The 27,320-nt window shown below is 52.4% G+C and overlaps 1 protein-coding gene across 1 annotated transcript; it reads left to right on the top strand.

Annotated features, from left to right (window-relative positions):
• Positions 1-808: 808 nt before the first annotated feature.
• PNPLA2 (patatin like phospholipase domain containing 2) lies at positions 809-25,500 on the top strand. The gene is made up of 9 exons (XM_035552168.2): positions 809-1,217; positions 12,847-13,079; positions 13,257-13,322; positions 16,106-16,315; positions 17,199-17,259; positions 18,145-18,312; positions 18,730-18,862; positions 19,333-19,455; positions 20,121-25,500. Exons 1-9 carry the CDS (start codon positions 1,031-1,033, stop codon positions 20,383-20,385), a joined length of 1,446 nt encoding a protein of 481 aa, XP_035408061.1. The 5' UTR covers positions 809-1,030; the 3' UTR covers positions 20,386-25,500.
• Positions 25,501-27,320: the final 1,820 nt, after the last annotated feature.

Here is a 27,320-nt window from a genome sequence, read left to right as displayed (position 1 = left end):
TATAACCCTGAATGAGGTCCTTCTCTTGGTAGAAAATGTCTTTACCCTATATTGGTGCTATTAAGAAATTATTTATGCTCTTTGTACCTCCAAGCCTCCCTCCTGGTAATAGTTTCCTTACCTAGAGCTGAGCAGCTGCTTCTCTTGCCATGCTGAACCTTCTGATGTCCCTGTAAACGTTCACTTATCTAATGAATTGAATGACTAAAGTCTGTCTTACCTAGGACAAGAGGGTCATTCCACCTTCTGAGGTCTATGCTGATCTGACAGCACTGGCCTGCAGCCCTGCTGTGAGCTGACATAACACAGGCTTGTTTGGAAGCACTAATAAAACTTGCAGTCACCTTGGTGAAAGGTAAGCGACTGTGTTTTGGTGAGTTTAGAGACAGGCTCAGGAAACTGTTAGGACTGTTTTGCTCTGTTCTTGTGCTGTGGAAGCCTCCCTCTGGTTCCTGAGCTCTCTGTGAAGAGAAAAGCTCAACGTTTTCCCGTCCTCTCGCACATATTGCCTGTATCTTGCTCTAGGAAAGCAAAGTATTGTATTAGTGTGACATCCCACCAGCTGGGAGCAGAGACCTCCAAGACCCAACGCCTCTGGTGAGGCACCGAGGTTGGGGCGCTAAACCCTGGGCCCCCCATCTCCACGGGCGAACCAAAGGAGGGGGGGAGGCTCCGGGACGTGTGCCACGGCTCACCAGGAGACACTTCACGCTGTCCCCGGGCCAAAGAGGGGTTCACCGGAGGAAGGGTTGGAAGGAGGAGCCGCCGCTTGCCCTCCCATCGCTGCCCGCTGAGGGCAGGCGGCAGCACCGCCCCTCAGCCCGGCCCCTCAGCGGCCCGGGGGAGGGCCGCCGGGAAGGGGCGCCCCATAAAACCGCGACGGCGGCCCCCGGTAGCCCAGTGGCAACTCGGTGGGTCCCGGTAACCTTTCATCGTTTCCTCATCTCCAGCCTCTCGCTTCCCCGGCCCGCCCCTCGGCGGCGGTGGGGCTGTGAGCGGGTCCCCCCCGCACCCTCCCGGCGCGGAGGCCATGTTCCCCACGGACTCCACCTGGAATATCTCCTTCGCCGGCTGCGGCTTCTTGGGGGTCTACCACATCGGCGTGGCCAGCTGCCTCCAGGAGCATGCCCCCTTCCTCGTCGCCAACGCCAGGAAGGTCTACGGTGCCTCCGCCGGGGCGCTCACCGCCACCGCCCTTGTCAGCGGCGCCTGCCTCGGTAAGGGAGGCCCGGGGGGAGGCTCTTGGGGGGGTCTTTGGGGTCGTTGGGGATGTATTTGGGGGTGTCTTTGGGTCGCTGGAGGGTCCTCGGGGCCATTGTGGGGCACCCATGGGTGCGAGGGCTGCCTGAGGTGCACCAGCTGCCCTGGTGAGGCCAGCTGGCTGACCCTTCAGCCTTCCCTTCCTTCCCCGTTGTCGTTATTATGGTTTTTTTATTGTCATTTCTGTCATACGCCACCAGCAGGGATGGAAATAGCACCCTGCCTTCCTGCTGGCTCCTTCAAAGCACGCGTGGTGCTTTGTTTTTAAGGGGTTTTGCCTCGCCACTTGTGCCGTCAGCTCTCTGCACCCGTCAGGTGGAGGCCAAAGGGGTAAAAACGCCCCTCCGAAATGGGCCCCCTGGGAGGAAGGAGGTGGGTGCTGCCCCGCAGAGCAGGTGGCTGCCGAGGGCGCCTTGGAGAAGGCTCCTGGCGGTAGGAAAGCAGCCGAGCGGTCCCATGTTGACCCCCTGGTGTAAGGGGAGATCTCTTTTTGGGGTCGGCTGTGCGAGAGGCTGGCCTGATGAGGCGTGGGGTGAAGAGAGACATCGACCTCTCGCTGCATGGGTGCGGGCTTTTGGGCGCCGTGAGCAGGAAGCGAAGCAGCCGGAGCCGCCGTGCAGCGTGTGTGTGTGGGTTAGAGCCGAACGTCTCCAAGCACAGCATCCCCAAGGCTCTAGGAGACCTCGCTTTATTCTTAGCGCTGTTATTTTTGGAAAAGGGCTATTCCTGGGACCGCGAGGCACTGGGGAATTTTCTTGTCCTCTGTATGAGCTAGACCTTCAGTTTGCCTAAATGTTATCTACGTTCTTCAGTTATAGAATATTTTTTTTATTATTTCTTTAAAGTGGGCACACAATGTAGGTTCTTCATGCTTCTGGTACAAATGGGGAACAAACAGCTGAAGGTGTATGGTGCCTCGTGTTGTTGTGCTCGCCTGGCAGCATAAAAAAGCTGCTGGCTGTCAAGTTCAGCTGGTTTGCGTATGGGGGGTGGGGAAGCCAACAAACCCAGCAGAGCTTGTTGCCCTTGGAAGTTTTTATTTTGAGAACAGCAAATACAGACAAGCGCCTTAAATGTGAAATGAGGGATGTGATGCGAGGGGATCAGGTGCATCACTTCAGTCTCAAATAATTCATCGGTGGAAAGGCTGTTTCTGAAACAAATAGACGAGCCTGTCCTGGAGCAAAGTGAAACCAGAGCTGTTTACTGCTTGAAATCCTCTCGCCTTGATCTTTCAGGGCACTCCCTGTTCTTTGGGGACAGGTAGGGTTTTGTGATGTAGCCTTCATGCAGCAAAAGTTATCTGTGTGGTTAGGTTTGAACTTTCCCCCTCCTTAGCGTGGTGTTTGCAGGAACGACCGATGGAGTGGAGCCGCTGCTTCTGGAGCTGGATGGGGAGCTCTCACCAGCTGCTCAAAGCTCAGCCTGGGATTTCTGCCACAGTGCCGGCTTTCCTCAGGGACGAGGGAATAGACCTCTTCGAATCCCTTCTCCTGCAGGGGTCTGTTTGCTGCCAGGGATTTGGTTGCTTCGCTTGCTGTTGCTTGTGTTGAAGAGGTGACTGCACAATTAGCCTCCTAACTGGGAGGGCCCCGGGTTGCTGTCAGAGGTGTGGCACCGACGTGGGACAGGCTGACAGCAGTGCCCGAATCCTTCGCCTGGCTCAGACACCAGTGCGGTGTTGAGCAAGTCTCTTATCTTGTCTGCCTTGTTTTTGCTATTTATATGTCCGGAGCATCCACAGCCTCCCAGAGGGCAACACCCAGCCTGGTACAGAGCTTTCTGTGAGTCGGGATTAGAATTATTCTTCTCGTCCCTGTGAGGAGTAAGGGGAGGGAGGATAAAGGGGACTGAGTACGGGGCCACCTTCTGGGCAGCATTAACAGCCCCCTCCTGAAAGAGGGCAAAAGATGTTGTTTCAAGCCAGCAAAGGCTTGGATCTTGGGTGCTCAGATTATGTCTCAAATTTGAGTGCTCTGGGGCATTTTATTTTTTTTTCTAGCTCTCCATGTGGCTTGCATATGTCTTGGGTAGAAAAAAAAACAGCAGAAAGGCGGCAGAGCTGACTCGTGAAAGTAAAAGCAGATGGGGTGCCCAGCTGGGGCACGGTATTGCTGCACTTTGTCCCTGTCGTAAACCACCCTGACAGTGCAGGCCGAGGTCCAGGGGTTGGGATGAGCTCACGGGGAAGAAGAGGTACAGCTGCAGCCTGTGCTGGCCGAGCAGTTCATCCTAGTGCAGGCTGCTGGGCGATCCTGAGGATGTGTTTGTGCAGCTAGTTTCTCTTCATAGCAGCCCGTGAGCTTTGAGGCTCATGGCAACCATGCCCTGTGCTCTCTGCTGCCCTGTCCATCGCCCTGGAACACTGAACGCCATCTCCGGGTGGATGGCAAGCAGAGGGGACTCCTGCTGCAGCCTTGCTTATTGGGCTGAGTGTAGATAAGGCTAGCGCCTGCCTGCATCTGTACTTGGTTGTGACCTCTGTGACTCTGCTGTGCAGAGAAGCAGTTCCTGGGCAGGAGTGGAAGAAACTTTTCCTTTGGGTTTTCTTTGGTTTTGATCCTTTGAGGCACTGACCAGAGAAAACAGAACCTTTCCTGGACTTCGGAGCCTAAGATCCCACTTAATATGCCTCCTCCAGCTTTTTTCTTCTTGTTAAGCGCTTTACTACAGGTTGTAGGGATCTTGGATGTGTTCTCCAGGGCTGCAGCTGGGGTGTTGACCCGTGTTTGAAGTGCTGTCTCCAGCTTTGAGGTTCTTCTGCTTGTTGGCATGAAAAAACATTGCTATTTTTCCATTAGTCACATGTGTGGATATTGAGGTGCACTTGTGTGTTTACAAGGTGCTTGATCGTGCATGCTACGGTGTTGGAGCATGAATCACCTCTTCTCCAGAGGGTTTTCTGCGAAATGGGCTTCTTTGTTGGCTCTCGGGGCTGTTGGAGCCTGGCCCGCTAGGAAATGCACCTTTGTGCACCAAGCAGGCGAGAACTTTGTGCTGGCTTTGCAGCCTCCGCCTTACGCGTGCCTTGGATCCTGGAGCTCACCTGGACGAATAAATCCTGAGGTTGCCGGGCCTGGACGAGTACAAGCAGCTCATGTGGCACGGCAAGGCAGCCACCAGCAATGCCAAAACACAGCCAGCGTTGGGTGCCTTCATCCTAAACACAGAGGAGGGGGCTGCCCCCACCTGTGGGAGTCAGCAGCTCTCCGGAAGCGTGGATCTCCTGAATCCTGATCTCCTAAAGCATGGATCAGCCATCGCAGCGTCAGCAAAAAGGGTGAGGGGATGCTTCTAGCACTGAGAAGGCAGCAAGGAGGCCGTACCTCTGCTAGCCAGAGCCCCGTTGCTTGGGGGGTTCTTGGGAAGTTTTTCCTGGGTTGATTACAAACATACATTGATTTTTTTTTCTCCCCTTAGTATCTAGCCAGGCCTCTGTCCCAGCCTTGGCACACGATGCAGTAATCGTTACTTGAGTCAGGTTTGCTCGCTGCCTGTCACCGTATGACCCCCAGGAGCAGAACTGGGGGTTCTCTTTCCACTGGGCAGCGGAGGGGGGCGGGAGGCGTAACCCCTTCTTTTGCCTTTAGAAATGGAAACCCCTCTCCATGAACGGCAGAGATGTTGTTAATGATGGGCTGCTGGAGTTTAGGTGCGTGCAGAGGCTTAAAGCCTGATCACAGGTTATTTTCTCTGCGTGTGTGGAGTCTAGTGCCAAATCCCAGATTGAGGGGAAATAAATCAGCTTAGTTTCTGTGGAGTCCTCAGAGCACTGCCCGTTTATGTCGGCCAAAGCGTGAATCGTGGGGTCTGCTGGAGGGAAGTGCACGTGGTGCCGCCTCGGGCGGCTGTGGGAAGAGATCTGTGGATCTCACCTCCTCAGTGGGAGAAGGGCTGCGTGCGCTGAATGTGGGTGAAACGTTCCCCAACGTGGCTGGAGATAAATCCGTCTTAACTCTGCTACGCTCGACGTGTTCTGTGCTTGAAGACGGCCATGCGAGGGGTAGAGAAATGGCATTTCGGTTGGCGCTCCTTCTTTCTGGAGCCGGGAATGGACGAACCTACTTCATGCAGGGGCTTTGCAGCTGATAATCCTGCCGGGACACAGGGCTTTGTGCTGCCCTCTGGTGCTTGCCCACGCCTGAGACCGCGATGCTTCGTGGCGCCACTAAGGGCCGGGTCTGCGTTGGTGCCTTCTGCCTGCAAAACCCCCGCCAAGCTTCATCAAGCGACTGGAGCGGCTCGTGGCTGTGCTGTGGTCGGAGTATTTCCTCCGAGAACAAACCTTCCTCTTCCTCTTGCTAGGACGCAGGCTCAGGATGGATGCTGGGTTTGGAAGCCAAGGGTTTAAAGGACTGAGCGCTGCTTTCACGTCGGATCTGGCAGCGGCTCTGTGCTGCCACTCCCATGGGTTGTCTCCTTCTCCGTCCTGAGACAGGGGAGGTGGCGGCTGGGGGTGTAAATAAGTCAAGGAGTGCTTCGCATATGTAAATCACAAGAGCTGCTCTTGCTGCCTTGTTTGAATGTTGCTGATTCAGGGCTGGGCCTGGTGAGAAAGCTCTTCCAGCGCATCATGCACAGGGTGTGGGCTCAGGTTATGTCAGGCACGGAGAAAGTTAGAGCCCTGTCCCAGAGCAGGCTGCCAGCACAGGAGATGTCTCCGTGTATCCAGCCAGCCGTGTTAAGTCGTGGGACTGCTAAAAGCTTTAAGGGACCAAACCAGCCGTTTAGCTCCTCGCCATACTTAAAAATGTAGAAAAGCTCGGGTGTGTGAGAGCGTCAGGGGGATGTTGCTGCACCTCTTGCTGCCCTCCCTGCTCCTGCACCCTCCGCCTTGCAGGGAGCAGCTCCTGTCGTGCTCGCGTGGCTGCTTCCGAGTCCTGATGCCCAGGAGCAGTGCCTGGGGGCTGCTGCAGCTGTCTGTGGAAGAAAGGTAACGGCAGCCTCCGGATATTCCTGTGTCGTGGCTCCCGAGGAATGCCCTCTGCCCCAAATCGCTTCCTCAGTAACTTCGATCAGACTGAGATCCCTCCTAGCACAAAGTGCCCGTGCCTCCCTCCTGGGCAGCGCTTTGCAGCGCCTCTCGTCCCCCTGGCTCGGAGGGAACCTGCTCTGCTCGTGCTGGGGCTGGTGGGGAGCCGCTCGGCAGGGTGAGGTGACACCGAACGCGTCCGAATGCGACGGAAGGGCAAAGCGGGCACAGCGAGCAGGGGAGGTGCTTGGCGTGGGACGGAGCAGTTGCTCGCAGCACGGACGTCAGGAGCGGGGCACGATGCAGGCTCAGGGCCAGGGGTGGACTTCAGAGCTATTCCTCTCATTCCCTGCCAGGGCAAGACGGTGCTCTAGTAGCAGCACGAGTGTACAGTGAGGAAGGGCACGGGGAAGGGAGACAGGCCGCCCTTCCTGGGTGACGGTCAGCCACGTCTCTGGTGAGCACGGAACTGGCAGCAGGGGCTAGACCGAAAAAAAACCCCACTGAAAGCTGTATGCAGGTTTACACGGGGACCAGCCTCGTGCTGGTGAGCAGGAAAAGCCAAGGCTTTTCTCTCCTGTCCTGTAGCACGGATCTCTTCTCTTCCAGAGCGTCTCACCCCTGGTGGCACCTCCACGGTGAGGTGGGAGCTGCCCTCGTTTGCTGGGTGTGAGTTGCCATCCTGCAAACTGGCCCTGACGAGCGAGTAAGGAGCGTGCAATGTCGTGCGTGCGGGTGCTCCTTGTGCACCAAGTCCTGTTGGGAATAACGACCCCAGGAGGCCTTGGGTTAGTGGTTGTCGCCTGGATGAACAAGGCAAGAGCGGGATGTGGTTCCCTTCCTGCCTACGTGCAGGGCAGAGGAGAAAGGCAACTTCACAGTCATGCAGCTGTTCTTCGGTCCATCTTTCTCCTGCCCGTTCTCTCTCTTCTCCGCTAGCTTTCTCCTGCTGGGTACTTGCTTTTTAAAAAAATAAAAGTAAAGCCCAGCATTGCGCTGGCTCAGGGCAAGCAGCAGGGACCCGAGCGTCACTTCTCTCTAAGGCAGTGAGCAGAAATGCAACGTTAATCCTTGTATTGGGGAATTACAGGGGGGAAAAATTAGGCTGGCGGTGACGGCAGTGATTGTGCCAGACAAGAATCCTGGCTGCCTGCCTGGGCTGAGCCTTCCTATTGATCGCTCCCCAGCGGGAGCCGCGCTCTTGTCTGGTTTGTGTCGCGAGAGCAAGCGCTCCGGTCCTGCCTGCGCGAACGAAGTGGGCACTGGCTTGGCGGGCATCAGCTGCCTGCTGAGGCTTTGCTGTGCCAGCACTTCCCTAATGCCGGTGCAAAGGTTCAGCCGAGGCATGGCCACGGCTGGCAGCTCTTGTGCCCGCTCTCCCAAAGCCTTTTCGCTTGCGCCCTAAACGAAGTAACCTACCTCAAACGTCCTGGGGACTGGCACGTTACGAAGAGGGAGGCCTGGGGCTCTGAAGCAGCTGCAGGCGATGGGGATTCACGGCGCCGTCCTGCTGCGGGCTGCATCTGGGCTCTGCGACGCCGAGCTCCGAGAACCTGGGCCGGAAGGTGGTGTGGGACGAGCCCTTCCTGCAGCAGCTGCCTCTGGCCGCAAGAGCTGGCCCTGCTGGAAAAGCTGTCTCTTTCGGGGTCTCCACTCGCCCCACCTGCGAGGTGAGAAGAGGGGTTATTTGCCAGCCTGAAAGGGGCCTGAGGAGTTACTCTGATTTTTTTGCTACCTCTGCGTCACAAAAAAGAAACAGCTTCCTTCCTGGCTGTTCTCTGGAGCTGAGGCAGCCGAGCTGCTCCTTGTTATCTGATGACAAAATAGCAGGAGAGAAGGAGTGAGTGGAAACTTATAAATCACATAAATGCTCCTCACAACAACAAAAATGAGGGAAGTCGCAAAGAACAACCTGTTCTGGTACGTGTTTCTGTGTTACCAGCTTACAGGACGATGCGCACAGATGGGAAAAGGACCGGTGCCGTTGGGGGTTCTGGTGCTGGCCGCCTTCTCCCAGCCCCGAGCATTTAAGAAGGATTCTTGTGTGTGTTAAATAGTGGCATTTATACAAATTTGGCCATGCATGGCAGAGGTTCCTTCCCCCCGACGGTTTTAGGATTTCACGCTGAAATGAAGGGTCCGTCACTAGCTTTGGATTGCACATCACCTGGAAGTGTTTTACGGGGCAGATCACAAGTCGCTGTTCTCGCTTTATTTCCTGCTGGCATTAATCTATCCCTCGGGCCCCCTTTGACATCCCTCCAGCCTCGCTGATGGGATGAGGACACCCTGGGTCAGGTTCCCGTTCCCTTGGGGCAAGGGGTGGAAACCAGGCTGCTTCAGCATGAGCACGGGAGGAGGAGCAGGAGCCCAGCCAGGCGGCGGGGATCTTTCCTGGGCTGAGGTCGGCGCCCCCAAGGACTGGAGGCGTCCCTGGATCACCTGCACGCTGCTATCTGCCGCTCCTCCTGGCGAGCGAATGGGCGCTGAGGAGATGTCCAATAAAGCGCTCTCGGTTAATTATTCTCTAGCTGTCAGCCTGCGGACTTCTCTTTCGATGTCCCTTGTTTACAGCTCAGTGTTTTTAGGCTGGTGACGGGACTGGGCCGTGATTAGGGCTGTACCCTCGCCGGGGAGAGGCCGGGCAGGAAAAGCGCGCGCGTCGCTTGTTCTCAGCGCGGGGGCAGGCGCAGGAGCTGTGCGCGCGGAGCTGGAGCAGCCTGGGGATCTGTGCTCGGGAGGGCCGTGAGGCAGCTCTCCTGAAACCTGTGCTCGTCACGAGGGGCTGGCTTTTCACTTCCCCAAGGCACCGCACCAGCTGAAGCAGCAGCAGACAGGCAGCCAGACTGCCTTGAGGGAGGTAACACCGGTAAATTCCTTCCGATTCCTGAATTTGGGTCTGAACAGGGACCTACCAACGGGAAACACGAGAGCTCCGCTGATGCTCAGCTCTGGGAGCAAAATGCAAAGATCCCAGCTGGGGGCTCTTGCAGGGAGCGTCTACCCCACGAACCTCGCTCTGAGCAGATGGTGCTGGAGGGATGTCAAAAGCACCTGCGCTTCTTTCTGCCGGTTGTCTTCCTTTCAGAGCTGTCCCTGCGTCCATCCTGCCGCTGTCCGTGCTGTCCTCTGTCCCCCGTCGCCGGCTGGGTGCCTTCCCCGAAGCCCGCATCCTGTTTACCACCCAGGGAGCAGGAACGTCCCTGGCGCAGGGGGTGATCTTTGTGCCGACGTGGAGCTCTTCCAGGGGGAGCCGTGGTGTCACAGGAGCTGCCGGCTGGAATGTCCAGCATGCCCCCTCCCTCTTCGGCCTGCGCTGCTCCTATTTTTGTGCCTGTCTTAAGCTCTTTTTTTCCACTTGAAATACTTCGTGGGTCAGCCGTCCTCGTGCTGCCTGCAGGATGGTTACCAGCGTGGGCAACAGGCGAGCGCCGAGGTGCCCTTGGTGCAAAAGACAGAGGTCAGGAGAGGCCCGGGGCTGCTTGTCCTCCCCCAGCAGGTGTGTTGAGCACAACCGATGGGAGCGAGAGCTAATTCTTTAAGGAAACCAGTCTCACCAGGACGATAAGCTCATGTAAAGCTGGCTTGGCGTAGCTTAAAAATGAGCTGGGATCCTGCAGCTGCCTACAGGGCTCTTCCCCTGGGCAGCCGTCCCTTGCCCCTTGTGGCTGCTGCAGTGGGATCCCGGGCCAGAGGTGGCCCAGCTGGCCTCCCTTGTGCCACGTGAAATATTTCTCATTGATCCAGGTTGTGTTTTTTTAGAGGGATACTGGTTTAGTTCAGTCTGTACGGGGAGAAGCGTTGGATAAATTGGTTGGTGGGAAAAGAGCTGATACCAGCTATGGGAGGTTGGCAGTGCTCCTTGTGATGTACCCCAAGAGAGGAAAATAAACGTCGTGGTTTTCCCCGTGACCCTGTGCTCTGAATCATCAGATCCATCAAAAAACAAGCTTTTCTGTGGACTGGAGTTGGCACAGGATTACCCCAGCAGGGGCAGACAGTTTGTGGCTGACTCCTGCAGGATTTTTCTCTCTACCACCTCTCTCATTCAGCTGCTCCCTCTGGCAGACTCCTTTAATCCCGTTACTACCAGAAAAGCTGTTCCAGGAAAAACCAGCTCAAATTCTGTTCACTCTCTCACCTCTCCTTTCTCCTCCCAAACTTATTTCCAGGAGGGCTTGCCATCTGTCATGGATCTAGCTGCGTAAACCTGACTGCTTTGGCTGAACCCTCAGCTGGCCTGATTTCCAGGAAAGCCGGTGGTGCTGCAGATCGCCCTGTGCCTTCCTCGTCCCACGGAGCTCCTCTGCACTCGGTTTCGGTGCAAGCGAGCCAACAAGTCCAACAAGATCAGAGGTGCCCTCAAACTGAAATACCTGAGAAGCTGCTTTTGCACAATCTGTTTATATGCACGCATTTAAAAAAACAAACAATGAAAAAAACAACTTAAAAAAAAAATCAAAAAATGCAATTGCTAATTATCAATAATTCTTATTTTGTCCCCAGTTCTCCCATGTCCCCCTGTCCTGCTTGGCTGGGTAACGACGACAGAGAAGCAGCTGGAGCTGAAGTCCCTCCTCAGACGCTGAGACAGTCTGTTTCCTGGCATATTTGGGGCTTTGTTTTGTTTTCCCTAAGCAACTCCCAGCTCAGATTTTTTGCTCACGTTAGTCATAAGCTCCATATAATTGCAGTTGTTCCCAGTATCGCTGTCGCATCTCTGCACACTGAGGTGCCAAGTCTGAAGGCGAGCTTCTCTAAGCACCATCCCTGAGCCGCCCTCCCCAGCATGGCCCTGCGAGCGGGGTGTCCCCGTGGCTCAGGCTCTGCACCCACCCTATTTATTATTGGGGTTTCAGCAAGGCCAGCAGCTCTGTGACGCGCTCCATGCAGCGGGGCTTCCAGGGCTCGTGTGGCCAAGGTGCTGGAGTGGGATCCATCCAGTTTTGGGCTCTGCTGCAGGTTCTTTGTGTGTATTTCTTCTTCTCGTTAGGCACAAAGGTGTCTTAGGCATGGAGTGCTAATGAGTTGTCATTTCTGGCTGTTGTCCTTCGTGTTGGGAAGGATGTTGAACCGTGCAGCTACTATCTGGAACAGGCTGGGCTCAGTGGCTTACTGCTAATTGAGTAAGTAAGATCAGAATTAGGCTGCTAAACATTGCTTTAGGAAAGAGCAGAAGACTGGGATTATAGGGCTAAAAATTGCTTCGGAGAGGGGAACTTGGATCTTCCGCTAAGTTGCTACCTCACAGTACCCAAATCCTGACCTCAGAGCCTCTGGTCGTGGTCAGGGGTCTCATTTGGTGCTCGCTTGAGCTGCTGGTGTCGCTGGCTTTCCTGCGCACACAATCGCGTTAACAGGCTGCCTTAGTGGAAAACATGTTGCTGGCACACGTGTATTGCAAAAGAATGGGATGTGTCAACACCCGCAGTGCGCTGAGGGTGGTGTCTCTCTTATCTCTCTGTTAACCTGAGCCTAACTCGGCTGCCTCCTTTCTGCAGTCACAGGGCTGAGAGGGACAGGGAGCAAACCAGAGGGATTTCAAGTTGGCTGGAACTGGCAGCAGCTTTCATCTTCGCCCAAAAACCAAACTGCAGCTTGGGGAGAAGATTTAATTAGTGAAAGCGTGGCTGTTTCCCCCAGTTCCTTTAATTCTTGCCCGGATACTTTCCTCACCCGTGTATTCCCTGTGTCTCTGGGATTGCAGCGACTGGTGCTCAGAGGAGTCACTGCCCCGTGTCTCACCACGGCTCGGGCTGCATGTGGAAGCAGCAGTCAGGGTGTGCAAAGGGCAGCGTGCTGGGCACGGAGCGTTTGGCTTGGCGTGATGGTTTTGTTTTGTTTTCTCTCTTCCCTCCTTTCCCACCACGGAGCCCTGATGCTCTTGCCAGGCTGGGCTCCTAGTGACCGTGAGATACTGGGCTTAGCAGACGTGCAGATGTCCCTTTTGTGCTGATGGGATGTCTTCTCCCCTCCAAACCCAGCTGGGTCACTGTGTGAAAGTGTAAAGCAGGCGTGCTTTTGGGAATCCTTGCCATCGGGGCCTGGTTTAGTGCTCTGGAGTTGGACACGGGCGGGATGGACACCAAAGCCTCACCAAGGGGCTCGAAGTCCACCCCTGTCCATAGCGTCTGTTTTGCTACCTGAGACGTGAGTGATGCTACCAGCAGAGCTGTGATGATCAGCTGGAAAGCAGTGAGATTCCTGTTTTCTGGTGCTTTTGCTTATGGGCAAATGTCTATCATAAAAAAAAGAAAGAAAGAAAGAAAACACCTATTTTCTGTCAGTGTCTTTTCACCAGTCCTTCACAGGCCAGTCAAGCCGGGCCTCCTGAGAAAGTGTGAGGCCTTACCAAGATGCATGTGATCTTCGCTGACTTTATACAACGTATGTAAGACGAGGGTGGCTGTTTACAGTGTGGGAATGAGTGCCAATGCAGCAAGCTTCCGTGACTCTCCCACAGTGCCTGTAATAGCCACGCATCTCGAGCTATATCGGCACGTAGGGAGAAACCTCTGAGTAAAGCTCTGCGAGAGGTTTTTCTACGCCTTGTTTTGTGAAGAAGGCTGGTTTTGCTAGCGTTTCACAGGGCATTTTTCTTTCTATCGTTGCAGGTGAGGCTGGTGCCAGCATTATTCGAGTGTCAAAAGAAGCGCGGAAGAGGTTCTTGGGGCCGCTCCACCCATCTTTCAACTTGGTGAAGATCATTCGGATCTGCCTGTCCAAGACCGTGCCGGAGAATGGGCACGAGGTCGCAGCGGGACGTTTGGGTATTTCCCTCACGCGGGTGTCTGATGGAGAAAACGTCATACTGTCGGACTTCCATTCCAAGGAGGAGCTCATCCAGGTGACTGGAAACTTCTTGCAGAGGGCTGGGCAAGAACTGCAAGCTGGTTTGTTTTGCCTTGGACTCCCAATGTCCTTTGTAACGTAGTTTAATTCTCAGCATGTGCCAGTACAGTTCTCAGACTAACTCAGTAGGCTTTGACGTGATTCTTACGTGCTGGATCTCTTTCTTCCCCAGGCCTGTGTTTGCAGCACCTTCATCCCTGTCTACTGTGGGCTGATACCTCCAACCTTGCGTGGAGTGGTAAGGCTCTTAAGATATTTCTTCATTAAATCATGTACTGATGAATAAGAAGGCAGAAATGCCATACTCAGTTTTGGTAGTCCTGTTGCCCGTCTGCTAGCAGGAACTATTGTGAAGAAGCATGAGAAGTTCCCAGGTAGACAACTTCAGCAGTGGATATGTCTTCTTTTCCAGTGCTGCAGTTGGCTAAAATGTCCCAAAGGCTTGATGGTTTAACGGGATAGAAATATACGGCAATCTGGGCAAGTGCTGGTTGACTTAGCAGATGGTTCCCCTGGCTCCTTGTTACAACCCTTTCCAGCACCGAGGCTCCAGCCCTGTGTGCATGTGGAAAGAACTTGGGTATAGGGTAGAAATCGTGATTGTAGTCCCTCTTCCGCGTGCCTGACACTCTTCGCAGAGCTTTAACAAGTGGTGCTGGCCTCCTTGCCATGACGTTCTTCCTGTCCTTCCTATGAGAATAATGTTCTGCTGCCTGCAGGAGCTCCCTTTAGCTTCCTGTCCAAGAACGTCCAGAGCAGTTTCTCCCTTTTTGTACGTTCACGTTAAAAGTGAAAGCACCTGAAAGCTGTGCAGAGCTGGAGCATCTCTGGATATAGAAGTCATGGCTGAGGGTCTCGGCTGAGCTTGGACTGCCCTTGTGCTGCGCAGGTTAATGCACCCACTAACAGGCATTTAGTGCACACTAAATGTTTGTAAGCTAAACAGCCGAAAGGAAGAGCTGCTATTAACATCTGCGTGCCTTGGTTTTCGCACAAGTGACCTGACCGAGGTGCTTCTGTCTGACAGGGCATCAAATCTGCTCCCACTGCTACCAGTGTCCTGAAAGCGAGGTCGGTTCTGCTCCTGCGTAATATCCAAACAGGCTGTTTTTGTGTTGTGCAAGCATGTTGGGCAGGGAAATGATCTAGAGGAAACGTTCAACGTCCAGCCCTTCAAAGTGACAGAATCAGTACTGGTTTGGCATGTGCTCAGCAACCACGGGCTGGGGTTTTGCCCCACAGCTGGTGGGAATGTAGCAGCGGCTCTTGCATGAGACCTCCTTGGTGCTAACCGAGGTGAGCCTGGCTCAGACAAAATCACAAAACTCCAAACCAGTGTCCAACACCAGGGTTTTTGGAATTTGCAGCTGCCTGACTTCTCATGTCGAGTTTCCTCGTGGGGAAAGGCGGTGGCAGCGGGAGTATGTGTGTGAGGAAATCAGTTTTTACCTCTTGCCCAGAAAATAAGGATCCCTTCTGACTCTGAAAGGGCGTATGGTGAAGGGAGAGGCTACAGTAGCTTGGGTATGAGCTTAGGAAAGGCTTTGAAACAGGACTGCGTGATTCCTGGCATACCTGTGATGACTGTATTTGCCACAGGACATACTGACAGGCCAACTCAAATCATGAGGACCAGTTTTCAAGGCAGTGTGATTGTGAAAGGTATAATGTCCTTATCCAAATCCTGCCTTCCTCATCTTTTTCCTGTGTTTACTTCTCTGAGCTCCAGCAGCCTTGTGGAGGGATGATGAAATAAATGGGTGGGAGGGAGAGAAAAATGAATTCTCAAATACCAAGAAATGAACGGGTTGGTAACTGACCTGTTAATACGTCTTCCAGCTGTGAGCTGTCTATGGCACGTGAGTGAGGTGAACCCTTAAAAGGGGTCCCTGGACTGGGGAGGATTTAACACCTTAAGTCGGAGCTCGAGGCCCCAGCCTGTGGTCCTGATGCTGCTCGGGGCTTGGCGAGAGGTTGGACAGTGGTCAGCCTTAGGCTGGCTGGAGGTTTGGGTCAATCCAAAGAAGTGGCAGCTGATCTTGAGTGAGAAGCTGTAAACTGCATTGCATGGGGGGCGATGGACCAGAAAGCAGGGTCTGCATGTTTTTTTCCTTGATTTCCATGCAGGCTTTGCTTTGCCAGCCTTTGTTGTAGGCTTCTTTCTAACAGTACACTAACTCATGCTGCCACCCTCAGGGAAACGCAGGTTTCTGTGTCCTTACCACAAACTAGCTGTGTCTTAGCTAAGTGGCCAAAACACTCAGATCTGAATCTTCTTTAAACAAAGCAGGTGTCTGGCACTATGCTGCCTGCTCTGCTCTGTCCTCTGCCACTCTGCGTGGCGTGGTCTTCCCTTGCAGGGGGCGTCTGTCTGTCTTCTCTAGCTGTGGCTGGTCGTCCTTCCCGCAGGGGGAATGCCACTGTGTTTATAGTACATACGTACAGAATGTTCTCTGATAAGAGGGTGCCTGTTGGGAGCAAAACCCAAGTCCCTTATGCTCTATCACGCCAAAGCTAACAGGTTCCAGATGTGTTGGGATTGCTGCTCTGTTACCCTGCTAGAAACAAATCAGCTGCTTTCATTCTTAGTTAACCAACTTGTTGACAGTGGGGACCTGTGTCTGAGCTATTCATTTTAAAGACGAGTAAAGAAAAGTCTGATGGCAGTGTGACAGCTTAGGCCAGCGCTAATTGGCATTGCAGGTGGTTGTTGGTGTGTCATACTGGATGGCACTGAAACCCCACAGCAGATACGTCAGCAGTCACACAAGTGAATTTTGCCTTTCTCCTTGAACTCTTGTGACCAAAGCACTCAATGCTAGGAAGAAAGGCACATAGCAAACGGAGGTTATGAATAACACAGCTGTGCTGTTGTTGCTTTCAACTCCTCTGGCACTGGTGGCTGTTGCCCATTCTTGCCTGAAGTTGTTGGCACAGATGTGAATAGGGGGGCAGAGTATCTACGTGAAGCCGCTTGATCAATTACAAGAGTGAAGAGTGATCCATTTCTCTTTATTTCAGAGATACGTTGATGGAGGGATTTCAGACAACTTGCCCCGATATGAGCTGAAGAACACAATCACGGTGTCTCCGTTCTCAGGGGAGAGTGACATCTGTCCTCGGGACAGTTCCACCAACATGCATGAGCTGAGAGTAACCAATACAAGCATCCAGTTCAACCTTCGCAACCTCTACCGCCTCTCGAAGGCCCTGTTTCCTCCGGAGCCACAGGTGAGATTCCTGGCAGTGCCCAAACTTGGGGACAGCGGATAGATGCTGGCTGTCCTCTGCTCTTCAGGAGCAGGAGGAGGATTGCAGACGCTTAGTTTTGTCTCTCTTGCTCGTCTGTTTTTTCACCTTGACATTTAGCAACCCAGCGAGCTGGCAAACCTTGAGCATCTGCACAAGGTCGTGTAGGTGGCTGGGTTTTCTTTTGATACTGTAAGATTTGGAACTCAGGTGCTAGCAGTTGCTTGGAAAGTATTCCCACATGGCTGTGTGGCATTTGCCAGGAAGCCAGGCTCGCTTCTAAACAAGGACGTATCATCCCTCGGAACCAATGTGCTCGTGATGTTTTTTAAGGTCACGCTGGAGCTGCCAGCCTGAAGCCAGTGACTGTCTCTCCTAAAAAGTGCCACTGGAGCAGGTGGCACTGCAGACAGCTTTGCATGTTTCTGCTTCTGAGCAAATACAACCTTAGCCCTGGCATTTGAGCATAATAAACATGCATCCGTGTCCTGAATCGCTTGGACAAGTTTTCTGCTGCCCCGTTCCTAGTCTTAGCTGGCTTTATCTGTGAACACAGTGGCCCTTCCTGGCATCTGCAGGGAAGTATTTTGGGCTGCTTATCAGAGTGACTCCCAGAAGGCTGCCCACAGCAGCGTCGGCTCTAGAGGGGGAAATGAAGTAGCTGCGGCTCTAAGCCTGTACTTGGGTAGGATTCCAGCTGTCCCTTCCAACCTGAGTTATCCCGTGATTCCCATATCCAAAGCTTCCACGTTACCTCTCTTCTGCTCAAAGCCAGAATTCTCTGAAGTCAGCACTGAGCTGAGTGCTTGCTCTGCTCAGCCAGGCAGTCTCCAAATGACTTGCTCTTGCCTGCCTCTGCCCACAGGTGCTGCGGGATATGTGCAAGCAGGGCTATCGGGATGCGCTGCACTTCCTGAAGAAGAATGGTAAGGCGCTGAGTGTTTGTGGGGTGCACTGAGCGTTTGTGGGGTGCACTGACCTGCTTCTGTGCCAGGCTTGGTGGCGTGGCTTTGAGGCCAGTTACTGCGTGTATAAAATGTGTGAGGGTAGAACTGATCAAGGTGCGTGCCTCGGATACCAGCATACAGGATTTCCACCTGTAAGTATATTTTAGCACTGCAGGAAGCAGAGTTGGAGTGGACACCTTTTCAGTGCAATGCAGTTGAAACTATGGTGTGTGCTCAGCGCTACAGCAAAGTTGTTGGGCACCAGTGCTGTTTGGAGCTTCAGCAGATACCCTACACCCTTTTGTGTGCAGCCAGGGTATGTGTAAGGAAGCAGAGCAGTGCGGAGTGCAGGCATGCTCTCAGCAGTCTCTGGAGCCTGGCAGTTTGGCACTGCTCTTAGACCTTCTGATACGCAAACCCCAGACTTCCTTATCTCCTTGACCTCTTGTTGCAGTCTGGGTGCGTGTTTGATGCCACCTAGTGTCGATTTCCAGCAGACCGAGCACGGTTTGCTTTGTGGCAGCATACCTTATGGGATAAGAGCAGTCATGAGGCTCTGGATTAAGCTGCAGGAGGGGAATTGAAATTGGTTACTGGCAGAGTATATAGCAACAAAACCCTGTGAAACAGCACCCTGCAGTATGTGGAGGTGAAACGTTAGAATTTCTGGTGGGGAAAGAGAAGATGGGCTTAAAGCAGCCGGTTCTTAACTCACTGTGGTAAGCATTACAACAGATACAAGCTAAAGAGGCTCGATGTGATGTCTGTCTAGGTGGCGAGTGAAGTGAGGACTAACATTTTAAGGGCCACGCAAGAAAGGGCAGCTAATTTGTATCATCCTTATGATATGACTTCTCTTCTCAGGTCTCCTTCATCGTCCGAGTCCTGCACGTCCTCTCCTTGCCATAGAAGCTCCCCCAGGAGAGAAGAAAGAGGAAGAAACAGAAGCTGAGGACCAGTCAGAGGAAAATACAGCTCTTGCTGTTGTTGAAGACCACATCTTTGAACACTTGCCTCCCAGATTGAACCAAGGTATGGTACAAAGGAAGAAAGCCCTGTCAATCTTCCTGTACTGCCTGATTCATGTCAGAGGATCGCTTGGATGCAGGGTATTGCTTGTGGTGGTTGTTTTGCTGTGCCCAGGGATTGAACTGGTCCACACGGGTGCTTAGTTGTAGTTGGAACCCCTTAGATAAAGGTGTGGAGGCTGAATTGGGAGAGGATTCTCATTTGACACTTCTGCATGGTAGCACAAGGACAGGATCTTGATCCTTGTTCCTTTGGTAACCTAATAAAATTAAAAGTTGCTGTGCTCGGAGAATCGCTATCCTGAGCGAGACTTCCTTAAGGAGCGGGAGGTGGAGAGAGAGGCCGGGTAACTTATGGGATATGGCAAGGAAAGGGATAGTCCCACTGCAGGGGTTCAGTCGTGTTCTCTTCTGTCTTCAGCTCTTATGGAGGCCTGTGCGGAGAGAAGAGGTCTCCTGACTGGTATCACCAACATGCTGCCCGTACGTGTGGCCACAGCAATGATGGTCCCCTACATGCTGCCCCTGGAGTCTGCAGTCTCTTTCACTGTCAGGTATGCCTTCAGCTGTTTCCTCTGGCGGTTTTCTTCCCCGTGCAGCCAGCTGTTTGTGGGAATCTCATGAGAGGTGTCTCCCCGCTGGAGGGAGAGTAGTTCCAGTCGCTTTCAGCCCTAAACTTACACAGCTGGGAAGGCAAGTCCATCAGACCTGTTCTTAGTACAAAGTACTCTATAAAAAGTTTCTGGAAGGAGATTGTGATAGGAAGGCTTGGGAGAAAAACATTTTCCAAATCTGAAAATGGATGGAAAATACAGAAAGAGCAGATTCAAAACTTAAAGAGTAAGTCCTGGGCTGTTCTCATCCTTCACAGCTTCTCCCCCTTTATTCTCTGAATGGTTGTGTAAATGGCTTGTGTTGCAGTTGTCACTAAAAATCAGTAACCGTTCATAGGAGGCAATACTGTTTCTTTCTGTCCTATCCTTTGTGCAAGCTCAACTTAGGTTTGTCTCCTGTCTCTTCCCAGGTTGCTGGAATGGCTTCCAGATATCCCTGAGGATATTAGATGGATGAGGGAGCAGATGACTGAAATCTGCAACTATCTTGTGAAGAAAGCCAAGAAAAAGCTGGGCAGTCATCTTTCAGCCAGGTATGGCTGCTTTCTCCACAGCCCTGTTTTGGAGGAGCACCGTTTCCCTTTCCACCTTCTGAAAGGTGGCATCTTCTCCATTGGAGCAGAGCAGCTAAGATTAACCAGAAGGATTTACTGCCTTCAAAACACTTCAAACACAAATCTGCTCCGCGGTCTCTTGGTTTCTTTAACTGTTGGATAGATGCAGCATGTGGCTTACTTCTTCCCATTACAGGGCAGCCCCTGTGTTGAAGCTGTTATTATTGCAATAGGTTAAAAGATGGAGGTCTAACTAGAATGATATGCTAGCTTATTCCACTCTCCCTTTGTAGAAGATAGGTGCTTGTCTGCACGGCATTTGCCAGCCCAAGGTTCCCTGAAAGTTCCTTCATGGGGGTTCTTGAGTTCAAATTACTTCTTTTTTTTCTTTTTTTGGGGGATGAGAATAGGAAACTGTATTACAGTTGTGGGCAGAGGGTCCTAGCTGTGATTCAGGTGATGGTATGAGGAGGTGATTCTTTCCACGAGAGCTCATGGTCTGTATAAACAGGAGATGTGAGCAGGGGGGCTACAACTGCAGCCAGTCAGTGGCAGAACCGAAACAGCTCTGCAGTTCTGGAGCTCTGCTCTGGTGACCTGCTCAAGTCATCCCACATCCTGATTCTCTGCGTTCTGTCTTTCAGGCTTTACTATCACCTTGAGCTTGGAGGGCCCCAGAGTCTGCCAGTTTCTTCAGCACCTGCTTGTGGCGAAGCAATGCCGATGTGGATGAGAAGCAACCGTTCCCTGTCCGACGTCATGCTGAAGTGGGAGGAGTACCAGCGCCAGCTCATGCTGGGCTTGCTCTGCATCAACGTGGACATGCAGGCCTCCCTCTTCCCTCGGGAAGGATTTCAGATAAAATTTCCACCTCTAGACTGTGCGAAAGAGTGCCTGCCACTCTTCTGAGCCTGCTGCCCTGCGGGGATGGGGGTGGGTGGGAAGGGAAGCACATGTAGGGTGGGACCAGTCTCATCCCTTGGCAGCAGGCTGCCCTGTGCTCATGAATATGCTGCAAAGGGGATTTCCCCGGGATGGAGACTGGTGGAATTGACTGTAGCCATTTGTTGCCCCCTGGGCCAGGCAAGGGAATCTCTGTTCAAGGATGCAGAGGCTGATTCCTTGCTCCAGACTTGTGCTGAGGCCTGGCCATTGCCCGTGGCCATGCTGATGCTGACCCAGCTGGGCTATCCCAAATAATGCACTTTGAATTGCCGTTGGCTTTTTACCGCCAAATAATCAGGATGTAGATGACGCTCTCAAGTTCACATAGCTTTGAGTTTCCTTTGGATTTTTAGAGCATATTGGTCTGCTTTTCTTGACTTGTCTGACATACCTTATCTCTTTGTGCTACTGGAAGATGAGGTAGCCTCTTGCCAAAACAGTTTTTCTTAGGGCTTCCAGATCTCCTCTTGACTTTATTATTTGCTGAAGCCAGATCCTTTCTTCTGTCCCTTAACTGCATCCCCGCTGGAAGCCAGAGCTGGCCCTGCTGCAGACTGCACTGGGACTGCAGAAATGTAGGAAACTTGTGTATTCACCCTGATTCATATTATCATTTACTCTCCCTATATGATTTTCATCCTGATAGAACTTTTGCAGCTTGAACTTGAAGTATTAAATGTCACTGAGCTTATTTGAAACAAGTAATCTAGACTGAGATTTTTTCTTTATGGAGTTTGAGGCCCCATTCCTGTCACTGTGAATGGAATTAGTGTGGGATCATGCTGGAAAAGCTCAGTCTGACTGTTTCAGGATTAGTTTAGCAGCTGACACTGGGGAAGGAGTGTGAAGTGTTTGTAGGAAGGTGAGATGGTGCGGGTCATGTTATCTTTGAGAGGTTTGTGGTGGAGTGTTGCAGCAAGTGTTGGGTAAGTGGCCACCTTTGACAGGGATTGGGCTTCGCCCCTTAAGGGACCATACAACTGAAGGAAATTCCAAGTGGGTGCCACGTAAGGGATCTCCTGCCAAGCTGGGGCTTGACTCTGAGGATTTGGGGTGAGAAGGATGTAGGCTTGCAGTTACATCAGCCTTGCAGTTTGCCTGTCTTGCATTGTGGCTCACAGGCTATGCAGCTGGCAATAGCAGGAGCGCAAGAAGCAGAAGTGAAGTCAGGAGCGTTGGTGCATGTTCAGCCCTCTTGGAACTGGCTGCACTTGTCTTGTCCCTTAAAAGACCAGAGCTAGTGGATGTGCTGCAGGGCAAGACTCTGCCTTGCACGATTCTGCCTTCTCAGTGACGGTCTAATAGTGACTTGCTGTGCAGAAATGTTCTCTGCTCTTCCCAGGGTGAGATATGGCTTCCTGTGGGGACTGCATGTACTTCAACCTAAGTCCTTGCACTATGACACAAAACCAGCTCCCGGTAGCTTTTTCTGCAGTGTCTTGCTGCACGAGGCGTCTTCTACCTCTCCTAGCACAAACAGTATGCAACTGGCCAAAGCAAACTTAGGTTCTCTTTCCTGGGGAGCAGGGCAGGGTGTCTGAAACTGATACATAGCCTGTGTGCGGAGTAGTCATTTATAACGCTCTCATTTCCCCCTTGGATGTGAAAAGGGAAAATATCCTCAGAAACACTACTAATAGCTGGAGAAAGTAGTGAATCTACTCGATCACATCTTCCTGAGAAGCGTGGGTGAGGTGGTGGGTGCTGTCTCCTACCAGCACAACTGTGCACTGGGTGCGGGTTTGAGTGTTTGTGGCAGAGGCTGATAAGCATCAGGGCTCTCCCGCAGTGGCCATTGCAAGCTGGGAGACAATAAATAGACTGGGCAGCTGTGGTGCTGACCGACTGCCCGCAAGACGCCAGTGCAAAGACAAATTTGTGACTTAGAATGTCACCCCACTGTCCTTCCTGGATGTAACCTACCTATGTAACACAAGGGCCTGCATAGCTCGTGAAACAGGCCTGCACTTAGTCAGATTTATTCTTAAGCTTCATGTAGTTAAGGCAACTGGGGAACAGGGGAGTCACTATGGGGGAGAGAGAAAAAAAATAGGATTCTGAAACCAAAATGGGAGTGTTGGGTTACAAAGCAAATCAGTCTTGTAATTTCCTAAAGCTTGTGGGAAAAGCTGACTGCCAGATGGACATAACTGTAGTGGAGGTGAACCAGCAACAAACTACTGTCAGTTTGTGAGAGAAGGATAAATTTTAGAATTGGCATAAAGAAAAGGGGTTTATTTTGTAGTTTGCTGTGGGGGCTTCTTTTCTTCTACTGCTCTGGACTACCTTCTTAGTTTGCTGAATGCCTGTCTCTTGTTCCTAATGTACACAGAGCAATTGGCAAGAACACATAGATGTTTAGTGGTGTGAAATTAAAAGTATTTCATCCAGAAGCAAAACGTCTGTTGAGGGGCAAAGCCAGATGAGAAAATCTTGTGTCTAGAAGCTGCTGCCCTCTTGGCTCTGCTTGGTTTGTGTTAACATATGGGTGGAGAAAATGATGCAACTATTTTTATTTTTCTTATCCCTTCTTCCTGGACTGGTAAAACCACTGTATGATTATGTAAACCACTAAACTGTGAACCAAATTCTCTTGGCAGTAGCGTGTGCTAAGAAATAGCAGCTTGGCACCCTTGTTCCCTGGATCTCCTCAGCTTTCCTCTTGCATATCAGAACCAACTCAGCGGGTGGCCCTGTCTTCTAGCACTCTGATCCAGGAGGCTTGTTGGTTCTGGTCCATGCCTTTCAATGGACTACCTGCTGTGGCTCGTAAAAGGCCAGAATTTCATCTGGCATTACTTTTATTATATTAACCTCTCAAAGAGAAGCTCGTATGCACTGTTGACTTTAACCACAAACCAAAGCCTGGTTTTAATTGTAAAGGTCTAATTCTTCAGGGAGGAAACTCCTGCTTTCCCTATGGTAATTTGCAGGGTGTGAACGGATACTTGGGAAAGCACCACTCTGTATTAACCCTCTTTTTGCCTGTATTCACCAAGTGATGCAGTGGCTGTTGTGCAATAGCTTGTTGGCTTTAGAGATTTAAGCTCTGATAAAGGAAAGGCAGATCTGTCAAAAATAAATACCCCTTACTACCATCCTCTTCCTTAAGAGAAGTTTCAAGCATTTGCTTGAAATTCTTGCTGCTCACTGCTGCAGATTGCTAAGGATGAAGAAGTTAGGAAAAGTCTTCTAGCTAGCTGATGTAGAAAAAGGGCCGTGGCTGCTTTTGAAGATTAGCATTTTGTTATCCAGTGCTGCCTTGTCTAGATCAGGTCCCGCTTTGAAATAGCTGGAAACCTCTTGCTAGACTCTGTATTGGACCCAGAGGTGTTTATTGCGATATTGCTAACTTGAATTATTCAAGCATTTGTTCTTTGTATACCTCATGGCATGTGTTATCTTCAGGTGAGCAGATGCTGATTAACCTGCACTCATCAAGTTCCTCTGAACAAGGCAATCATCTGCAGCAGTCAGTCCTTCAGCAGAATGTGTGGCAGGGAAGCCCAGCAGGTGGTGGCCAGGGCCTGTGTCCTCCTGTACGTGGTATTTGAGAGGTCAGGTTCCTTGACCAAGTTAATCTTGCAGCCCACATCTGAAATCCGTGTAACATTCACTTGAACTCTGCAAGAGTCCCAACTCTTGCAGTTTCCACTGGTTTGCATAAAGGGTCTGTGCATTCAGGAATCCACTTTCTTTTTCTCCTTCCTGTGACACGGTTACTACTTGCTGATTTTAACAAGGCTAACAGTGAACCTCTCGTGCATCTAACCAGTCCCTAACCTATACAACACTGTAGTTGTTTGATGTTGTGCACAACAGTGTGTATCTATGGCATGCTCTGTAAGCCACCACGCATGTGTGGTATGTTGGGCTTGGTTTGCTGTCTGACCTACTCTTAATAGTTTTGCAAACTGACTTTTCAAGAGGTAAGACGAAATATTTCTGACCACAGTCTGTAGGACCTAGAAGTTGGTTTCTCGTGACTTCCTGGGGCGGACTGTGTACCTGCAGCACTCAGACCACGAGAATAAAAGAATTGTGCTGTCTGCCCCCAAGTACTTACATATCCCCTACTTCTTTTGTCCATTTTCTTAAAATTAATCTAGTAATCCATTTTCCAAACTTTCACTCCTTCCCTTGAGAGAAGAGCTCTCACTTCTGCCAAAGTGGTTGGGGGAGAAATATCTGCAACTCCCTGTGTGTGTGTCTGCTTTCCCTAGGGCTTCATTTCTGCTAAATACCTGGTGGAGGTGGTGGGTTGCCAAAGTCAAGGGGTCTTGCCAGCAGTTCTCTCAAGCTGTTTCCCTCTTCCCCTTAAATTGACGAGAAAATGGACCATCGCACCTGGCTGCCACATCAGCCAGTCAGTTCGTGCCAAACTCACCTTGTGCCTTTACAGTGGGCTCTGGCCTGCCTGCCCTCTGTGTCCCTGTGGTGTCTGCCTTTCTGAATGCAGCAGTATTTGTTCCCTTTCCTTTTCCTCCTTCCCCTTGCCCCTCCACGGGGTGTTGTTCCCAATCCGTGGGGAGCTCCACTATAACTGCATCCACCCTCCTGTGTGGATCCACCTCAGCCCTCCTGCAAAGGGAGGGGGAACCTGTAGTTCCAAGCAGAAGACAAGAAATGTAACTTAGTAATAAACACATTTTAATTAAGGGGCTTTCTCTTGCTCTGGGGAACAGCATCTTAAAGCAGAATTTTGAGCTAAATGTGTCCTGGGATTCTGCTGTTGTAGAGTTGGAGAAGACCCTTAAGCACACAATGCACGTGGAAATCCTATGGAAATTACTCATGTCAGAGCAGCAACTTGACCAGCAATAGTATATGCAAGTGATGTTATTTACATAGCAATGTCTTTAGTGCTCACAGTCACTTTAAAAGTTCAGTATTAAATTGTTGATGCTTTTTTTTTTTCTCCTGTTTCCCTTTTTCTAATGTTTTGCTGAAGAAAATGTAACTATTTATTTTGGCAGAAATATATCTTCTAATAAAAACTTTCTCAATATAGTTACCTGGCTGTGGGAGGTCGCTTGCTTTGCCATTTAAAGGTTTATTAAACAGTTTTGGAGGTGCTGTACTACGTGGGTCTGTTTTGCTGGGCCATATCCTCTCCTTCCCCTTCAAAATGCTCTCAAATGTGTGCAAGCATGTGATAAGGGGGGCATTGCCAGAGGTGAAAAATGGAGCACTGTGCCCAGTTCTGCTCCCCATTATTCAGCCTGTTCAGGGGTTGTGGGAAGCTCCTGGTTCCCAAGAGGAATTAAGCACCATCCTGGGGGAGCCGCAGGTGCTCAACACATGTGAGAGGAGGTCTTGCACAGGTCTAAAATGCAAACTTCTCCCTTAAGGAACTGAACCTCATGTCTCTGTTTTCCCCTTCACGGCAGTGAATGCTTTAAGCACCGGCTGCTACGTGCCCAGTTGTGGGAAAACCAAGGGCTGGAGAACTGAAGTGTGTTCTGCCTTGGTTTGTGCCCCGCTGGGGCAGGCAGACACTGCCACCTTTGGAGTTTGGGCAAGTCGGGGGCTCTCTCTCCTTGCTCCGAGCCCAAGGAGCTCTGTGTGCATCACTGCTCGGCTCGGGCTGCAGCCCCGCAGACGGTGGAACAAAACCCACATGGGGTGTTTTTTTTTTACTGCAGGTGCCTGATAGGGGCTGCAGGGCTCGTTCTCTTTTTAGCTTTCCCAGCCTTCTGAGCGTAGTGAGGTGCTAAAAGCCACTTCATGTGGTAGCACAGGCCAGACTAAACTATCATAATTAATACCACAGCGTGCAGCTGATGAAGCAAACAGCATTCTCGCCTTCAGTGACAGCAAAACCAAGCACCGCAACCCGCTGCCGTTAACCTACGAAGTTTTTATTTCTCCACAAACCAGCCCGGTGCCCCGCCGGGGGAGCGCCTGAGGGCAGCGAGCCCCGGCCCCACCTCGCCCTTGGCGGCGGCCGGGGGTGCTGCTCGCCCTCCGCGGCAGCTCGGGGGGCGCAGGGGCAGCCCCAGCCCGCGGCCTCGCTCGGTTCCGGGTCGTGGCCGCCCCCAGCGGTGCCCTGGGCTCCCTTCTCTCCGGGCACAGCCGCCGCAGGTGCCCGCTGCGCTCCTCCTTCGCCGGACCCGGTAAGCGGCGAGGCGCGGGGGGCTTGGCGGGGCGGGCAGCGTCGGTGCCTTCCCCGGGCGGAGCTCCGAGCCGGGGGCTCTGTGGGGCTGGGAGGGGGTGAACGGGGACGTGTCGCCCCATAGGGCCGCCCGGGAGCTGCCGGTGCCTGCCCTGAGCCGGGCTGGCCGCCCCCCGCCCCGCCATTTTGTGCGGCTGAGGTGGGCGCTGCCATATGGCGGCCGGGCGGGAGCCCCTCAGGGGGCAGAGCCGGCAGCGAGGCGCTGCTGAGGGGCGGCCGGGCCGATAAGAGAGAATAAAGAGTGTTTGTCCCCGTCTGGAGCACCTCGTCCCGTCCGTCTGCCCCGTCGCATGGGAGCTGGTGGTGCCCGGTGCTCGGAAAATGGGGGGTGTGTGCAGAGCTGTCCCCTCCGTCAGGTTGACCTGATGGCCCCACGTCTTGCCATCCCCTCTTCGTGTTGTCCCCTCATCACATTGGCCTCCCTACCTGCACTGGCCAGCTCTGCTCCTTCGCAGGAGCTCCCCGGCTCTGCGGTGTGCTTGTTGAGGAGGCAGCAAGGAGAGGAGAGTTGTGAGCCGAGGGCTTTCTGCTTGCTGTGAATGTCCCTGTTCGCTCAGAGCTAAATATCCGCCTCTTCCCCAGCTGTCGGTAGTCTCTCACTAGCGAAAGATGGGTATGGATTCGCATTCCTTCACAAAACCTCTTCCCTGACCAAATGCTGCTTCTGAAGGCATAGCTGCAGCCGTGGCTGGGCGATGGGGAGCGCGGTCCTGGTGCATCTGGG

The sequence above is a fragment of the Cygnus atratus genome, chromosome 5, assembly GCF_013377495.2.
Source record: "Cygnus atratus isolate AKBS03 ecotype Queensland, Australia chromosome 5, CAtr_DNAZoo_HiC_assembly, whole genome shotgun sequence".
Classification (NCBI taxonomy): domain Eukaryota; kingdom Metazoa; phylum Chordata; class Aves; order Anseriformes; family Anatidae; genus Cygnus; species Cygnus atratus.
Note: the sequence above shows the minus strand (reverse complement) of the source record. Positions and strands in the feature narration are given on the sequence as shown.